At 38.5% G+C, this 7,599-nt stretch overlaps 1 protein-coding gene across 1 annotated transcript; it reads right to left on the bottom strand.

Annotated features, from left to right (window-relative positions):
- Positions 1–521: 521 nt before the first annotated feature.
- cisd2 (CDGSH iron sulfur domain 2) lies at positions 522–6,851 on the bottom strand. The gene is made up of 3 exons (XM_030426138.1): positions 6,572–6,851; positions 2,194–2,408; positions 522–1,954 (listed from the first exon to the last, which is right to left on the bottom strand). The coding sequence occupies exons 1-3, from the start codon at positions 6,672–6,674 to the stop codon at positions 1,865–1,867; spliced, it is 408 nt and encodes a 135-aa protein (XP_030281998.1). The 5' UTR covers positions 6,675–6,851; the 3' UTR covers positions 522–1,864.
- Between the last annotated feature and the right edge of the window lie 748 nt (positions 6,852–7,599).

The following is a 7,599-nucleotide window of genomic DNA, read 5'->3' on the forward strand; positions in this document are numbered from 1 at the left end:
ATAACGCCTTTTTGACCCTGACTTTTCCTCTAGTCATCATCAGGTCAGAAAAATACCAAAATAATACCAATAATAATTTTTAAAAACGGCTTTCCCATCAGCCTCAGACTTACTCTATCTTTAATGCTAATTAGCAAATGTTTTCATGCCAACATGATTAACATTATATTTGCTGAACATTTAGCATCGAGCTCACAGAACCCGCTAGAAACGAGAGACTTCGTTTTGTTCTGTTTTATCGCGGCAACCATTTTCCTATGACGCCACGCTCAGGAGGGGGAACTCAAATTACATTCTGCCATGTTTCAGGTTCCAGGTGGTATAAACGTACGGAATCTGGTGAATTGCTCGAATTCCACAGCTTCCTGATTGGTCAGCGACTTGGATAATAAAAATCTGAAGGGACATTCAGATATTTCTTTAAGGCAAAACAACATGTGATAACCCACAAGCTACTGTTAGTCAGCAGCTAATGTTAGCACTCCATCACGTCCTAGCAACAAATGGAAAGGAAACGTGTGTTTTAAATTTCAACACACATCTTGGACACATTTATTTCATCCTGGAGGTGAAACGCAGTGGATGTAACCAAACCACAGTGGCAGATAGGAAGTGGATGAATGCAAACACTGGGACAACGTTATCTTGTGGCCCAATTTCCCTTCAATTGTTCACTTTCCATTGTCTTTCTTTTGTTAATCAATCAGGAAGTGATAAAATTATAATTTGTTTCTTTTGTTGTGAAAAAAAAAACAAACAAAAAAAACAATGATGCTGCAATTCTGTTTGAGTTGAGGTTTAACATTCTGATTATCCCTTTTACATTTCAAATGCAGAATGAATAAATTCCAGCCATTTCTGACAATGGGGTTATAACACACATCATGAAAATACAGATCTGTCAATGAAGGCCTTTTTTTCTATATAAAATATTGCAGATGACTTTAAAATAAAATACTCCAGCAGGAAGTCAACTATATACAGCCGTAATGAAAATACAGAGAAAAAATCGTAAGCTACAGAAAAGCTACATTCAGAACCCTCAATATGACTGCGAGGTTGAACTGTATATAAACGGGGTATTAATCAACGTTGAAGACAGCTGCTTGAAATGTTTGAAAGCAATGGAGTTCAATACAATGCAAACAAAAATTTTTTTAAAGGCTATGAGCAGAAGAAGAAGCCTCCCATACACACAATAACTTAGAAGAGAATATTTCACATCCTTAAATTGTGGACGTGTTAGCATTTGGCACACAGACAAACTGAAACAGGAGGAAGAAACATTTACAACGGCTGGCTGTGAAATCTCACCAAAGTAATCGTCCAAATTGAAGACAAGCAGTACATCATTTTGATCACAGATTGGACGAGTATTAAGTATCTCATTGAAACAGCCGTTTAAGTGGGAAAAACCTTTTTCCCTGATGGGTTCAGACTACTGAAAGTCATCAAAAAGTCTGCAAACTGCATTTATGTTTCAAGTTTTCTCCCTCTAAGTGGTCCCGATGATAAATTGCGATTGATTTGGAAAAAAAAAAAAGGAGAGAAAAAAAGACCTAAACATGAGTAAAATTTAATTTACAGTCATATAAAAGCTTCTTCTGTTAACCAACGTATGTGAACAGTGAAGAATGGGACATAAAAAGACACAACTAATATAACGTTTTCACACATTCAGACTGTGGACATGTGTGTTTTTAGGTGCGTTAGGACCACTTCAAATAAAGACTTGTTTAAAAAACATTAACATGACACCAAGACCAGACAGAGATTCTTGTACAAGAAAACAAGGAAAAAAAATTGTTAAGAAAAGAAAACTCAAGGTAGGGGAGGTAAAAGGAGAACTCCCATCAGTGGTTGATTACAGTATCTTCTTTTTGAGTATGAGCGGTCCCACGTTGTCTCCAGTTAGCTCATTGTGCTTTAAGTGTGACTTGTCACAAACAGGAAACTAAAAAAGAGGAAACAACTTAACATTAGCTGATCAGCAAGATGCAGAAACACTGAACTCCTGCTTATACTGAAGAGAAAACAATACTAATGTGTGAATGATATTAAATATATATATATATATATATATATATATATATATATATATAATTAACACACTGGCTGATACATGTGACAAATAAAAATAACTATGTCAATCAACTGTGATATCTCTCTCGAAAAAATAACCCGTTGACTTACAGTTTTGGAGCGCCAGCAGCGACAGTAACACACATTTGCACTGTTAAGGTCCTCGATGTCTATCTCGTTCACCACTTTTGGGTTCTCCTTCTGGATCTTCAGGTTGATCAGGCTGTCTCTCTGCTTCTTCTTCTTAGGCAGGAATGGGCGAATGGTCAGGTAGCCCAGCAGAGCGAGGATACCCAGGAGGGGCAGCAACCGGAGCCACTCGGACACTGTGCACAAATTACAAGCATTTTACACACACACACACACACACACACACACCTACATGTCTTTATATAGTTGTGAGGGCCCTGATCTTGGAGCTCTTTGTGAGGACCACCACTTCCACTATAGCTAGAATGGTGCAAAAAATAAATCTAACACTAGGTGGGAGTGGGGAGTCAGAATGTGACTTTTAATTTCAGAAAACACAAAGTAAAATAATTATTTTACTTCTATAGTTGTGAGGACCAAACCCTGTTGCCGGGCAGATTTGTGTTTTTTGTTGCTGTCGATCCTCACAGCTCCAAGCTTCCTCACCAAGCCAAAGTTAACTCAGCATTAAACAGATTTGTTAGATGGGCCTCTGAGGAGTTTCTTTCTCCAGTTAAAAACTTATTTTTGTCTATGGACATATTTCATATTGAAACACCAATATATCAAAGTTTAAATGGTCCAATAACAATCTTAAATGTTCTGTGCATCAAACAATGCCAATAAAGCTACATAACAACCTGAAGGTTGTGTTGTTCAGTCCAAAGCTTTTATTTTCACTATTTTGTTAGACTATTAAGATGTATTAATTTATTGTCCTTAATAATGACCAGCATTACAACTTGGGGGTTCTGCACAGTTGAATTTTAATTAGAGGTCCTTAGTTTTAATCTACTATATAAAAAAATCTATCTATATACCCCAATAGGTTGTCCGACTAACTCCACATTAGCTGGCTTATTACACGGTATACAAGTGAAATACTTAATTTGAAATATAATGTTGATGAAAATACAATTTGTCAATTTATAAATTGCATCAGTTAGCAAATCTGCAAATCCGATCTCTTCTCCCGTCTCCCCTCCTGTGTTGCTGAACCTCCTCCCGGTTGTGTGCATTTGTTTTCAACAAAGCCCTTGATAATCAGTGGATCGATGGATTATCATATACATGTTACGATCTGTGTAGCCTGATCTGTCATAAACAAGAGATTACAGTTTACATTTGCATTTACGTGTGTCGGGGAGTCGTAGATAGATAGAAAAGGCGGCACATTTGCTCCAAGGTAAGTGCAGCAATGTGCCGGCCTGTCTTTCTAAAACCGAGGTGTAATATTCCTCCTTTTCCAAAAGCCGCCTCTGAGGTAGGCTTAAACATGTGACGTGACGTGAAGCTCGAAGTTGGGCTGTGAACAGTTGACAACGAATTTGACTTCAAAATAAGAGCTTTACATTGCACCCCATTGGAGTTTAGAACTGGGATCTTAGCGGGGGGCTTTTAATTTGAAAGTAGCGACCGTCCTTAGCCTGCCGACACAACATCAAGATAACACAACAAAACAGCTACAGAGACAGAGGAGATGCTAGCATCTCCTGGACCTCAGCGGCTGTTCAGGTGTTCATCAAAATGTCCGCGGGTGAAGTGATGGACTGACTGCTGTGATCAGCTGTTTCCTGGTTTTAAAACTCCCCGGCTGTGGGTCGCACAACAGTGCAGGTCATCAACACCTCGCACAAATTACAAGCATTTTACACACACACACACACACACACACACACACACACACACACACACACACACACTAACAAATGTAGAATAACTACATTTAGCAAAACTGTGTTGAAACATAAACTTTGACAACTGACCGAAAACTAATCAGCAACTATTTTGATTGTTGTTCAATCGTTTGAGTCATTTTTCTAAGGAGGTTCCAGCTTCTCTAACCGGAGGATGTGCTGCTTTTCTTCATCATATATAAAAGTAAATGGAATATATTTAGATTCAGGACTATAAACTAACTAACTAAGCCATTTAGCCTTTATACATCACCTCAACTTTTAGAAAATGTTTTCTGACATTTTATAGACAGAAATATGTTCTTATTCAGAAGATAACTGACAGATTGTAGTAGTGTAGTGTTTACACTTAGTAAATTCATCGATTGGTTAATCAAAAGAGGATTCATTGGCAGCTATTTTGATAACTGACTCATCTTTTCAGTGATTTTTCATAGAAAGATGTCAAGAATTTGCTAGTTTAAGCTTCTTAAATGTCAGAATTTGTCATGTCTTGGAGTAAAAAAAAATGCAATTTAAAAACATCACTTTGGTATCTGGGAAATTGTGATTGACATTTGTTTTTGCAATTTTAGTTAACATCTGATAGTGTAAACTATTAGTAAAAATGTTTTCATTTTAAATCAAGGTTTGTGTTACAGTTCACATATTTTGGTGTGTCTTATCTCTCCTCTCCTCCTCCATTACTCTCAGGCAGCTAGCAGGGGGGAAATGCCCCACTGAGCCCAGTAAAGTGCATCACTTGCTCCACCATACATGGAGGGGACAGAGGACAAAGAACAGTGAGGATTAAACAGTGATGTAATTTCACTATTAGCAGCCAGTTTTACTCCGGAACATCTTACAATATTCTCACGGCAATTGAAATACTTTCAATAAAGGGATTTCATGCCTAATGGGATGTTGCTAATCCTTAATCTCTTTAAAGGAATTAAATCTCAGATGAAGCAGCACTTAATACATCTTTCATCTTCTCTTCTGCACTCACTGTTTGTTAATTTATGACACATGAAAACACAACTTCAGAAACAGGTTTTCACTCAAAATACATTCATGGCGAGACACTAACAAGCCGCAGTGATTAGTTCTATGCACCACAGTCATTAAAATCTACCATGTTTTTGGATATCACGGCCTTTGCTGCTCAAGTGGTTCTAGCATGTAAATTGTCACAAGAGCATTTCAGTAATGCACAACTAGCTCAGCTTTTCTACCTTTTTGAGCTATTTTTAGGCTTCATTTGATACTTTCCACAGATCTGTGTGTGCCAAAAGGTCAAGTTGAAGTAGACTTTCACTGGTTCTCTAAACCCCTGCTGCACATAAGTCTGTCTTTCCTTTATTTAAACAGTGTCACTTGCACTGAAACAGAAACTGTGAGAACCTTTTTTTCCCCCAGTGTTTGGTTGAGGCCGGTCGTTTGAAAACTTGCAAATAAGTGTGTGAATCAGCTTTTGTGTTCTCAGTTAAACAGGTGCAAGAGATGCCTTAAGTTATGATGTTGTCCAGGAGAGGATGAGGGGAACTGTTGTGCAGTACATGCAGTATAAAGTAGTAAGACAGTAAATATTAAATTAAACCTTAAAAGTACATTTAAAAAGAGATGTGTGTCTCAGTGTGGGGAACTCTTTGGAATACTTTTCATACGAGGTATCAACTTATTTTTTAAACTTGTACTTTTGATACCTAAGTACATGTAAAGTTATACTAGAAGACTTTTACTCAAGTACTACTCATTTGGGTGACTTTCACTTTAACCAAGGTAAAGTTTTAAGGCAATATATTTACTTTTTACGTTTTTTTCAGTATGACTTTTAGGTATATACTGTTATTTTCATATTCAACAGCCTGGTGAGTTCTCATATAAATCCCAAGGTGAGGTCTTTGACTGCCACGTTTTCTCTGACCAGCAGTCCAAACGGAAATCAAATTTCCTAAAATGTAATATACGAAAAAGCAGCAACTTCTCAGATTTAAGAGACTGGGACGATTCCATTTGCCTTTATTATATATGTATATATTTTTTTTAACTTTAATTGCCTTGAACTTTTAGATCTTGGGACCTAACATGGAGTGAAAGGACCTGGAAAGGTTGTGAAACACTGATCTTGAAGCAGGTTTTGCTCTGAGACTCTATGTTCCCTCCAACTGTCGTGGCTGTGCATCACTGTATGAGTGAGCTGGTTACATATTGTGCTGGAGACAAACATAGCAGCACATTTCCATCTGTTGGAGTTAGCACGGTTTCACTTACACAGCAGAGGACGGGGCTGCAACTCACGCAGTCACTTTATGTTTAAGGTTTTAAAGCATATCAGCAGTTAAACAATGGCAAACTTAGCCAGCTGTGGGGGGGTGGGGTAGCAAGCACTTTATACCAAAATAAGGTCATTGCTGAGTTGATGTCGCTGATAAGAAGAGTTTTAAAGCAGCACTAGAGGATATAACGTAGATTTTGTCAGACAGTCAGACGTCCACAGCAGGACTAAGCTGTCGCCTGCAGCCTAGCTAAAGGTGAAGAGCTATGTGCTGTAAGTGAAGTGTCCCCGCTGAGTACAGGAGTCATCTTCACAGGACAGCCAAGAAGTGCAGCGGTTCATTTACCTGTTAACCTCGCGAATCCGCCGATGGTCTCCGGAAGCGGAAGCCTCTTGAGGTAGGCTGGAAGCTGGACTTTTATTATCCTTGAAATACTTTCTAAAACCATCTTGAATTGCTCAATGCGGCAGGTTTTGTGTTTGACTCGAGCAGTTCCTGGGGTTCGTTCATGTCATTGCGTTGGTTTCGGAGCGCAGCCTGTCACCCGGTACGTAAGTTCTCACCGCGGAACTGGGAAACCACCGAGGAAACGCGGGAACGCGTTCGTGAATATACGTTGCGACGACCCGTGACGCTGGAGAGCGTGGCCAATCAGCGTTGGAAGAGTTGGTGGCTTCTGATTGGACAACTTTAATTCCGGTTGGGTCTGCCTGCTTCACGGGCTCCTCGTAAACTTCGCTTTCAACTACAAAGATAAGGTCAAATAGATAAATATACCGGTATATTATATATTATACCGAATCAAACCAGTTAATCACATTCGATATAAATAAGTACATATATCAATATTTATTTTATGTTTTAATCATGTTTATTGACAAAATGAGACGCATAGCCTGTGTATGTTGCTACAGCATATGTTGGTCTTTTCAACCATTGGCTTCTGAATGAGTGTGCATGCTATCCATTATTTAAAGTCACCTCTATGCTGTGTGTTGATCACTGTTTCATTTTAACAGTATGTATTTAACTTTACGAAGTTCAGGTGTCATGTGGTCAGAACATTAATTACGGATTATTGAAGGTGCACCCAAAGGCAGCGTCGTTGTGGATGATCCAGTTTGGCCTTTTTGACATAATTTTACGTTGTTGCAGAAACCTTTTGCAAAGAATGAACACCCAGAGAGCTGCAAATGTAATTGACTTCATTAAGTGTACTACAAGATTTCCCACACTGCTTCTTACTCATAGCCTTCACATCCCAGAGTGAGAGTACCGGCAATCAACTTTTTTTTGTTTTTGTCCCAAGTATCTCAGACTATATCTAGTAAAGTTGGCATCTATGACATTATGACTGGCTAAAGTGAGATTTT

This window comes from Sparus aurata, chromosome 1 (assembly GCF_900880675.1).
Source record: "Sparus aurata chromosome 1, fSpaAur1.1, whole genome shotgun sequence".
Lineage (NCBI taxonomy): Eukaryota > Metazoa > Chordata > Actinopteri > Spariformes > Sparidae > Sparus > Sparus aurata.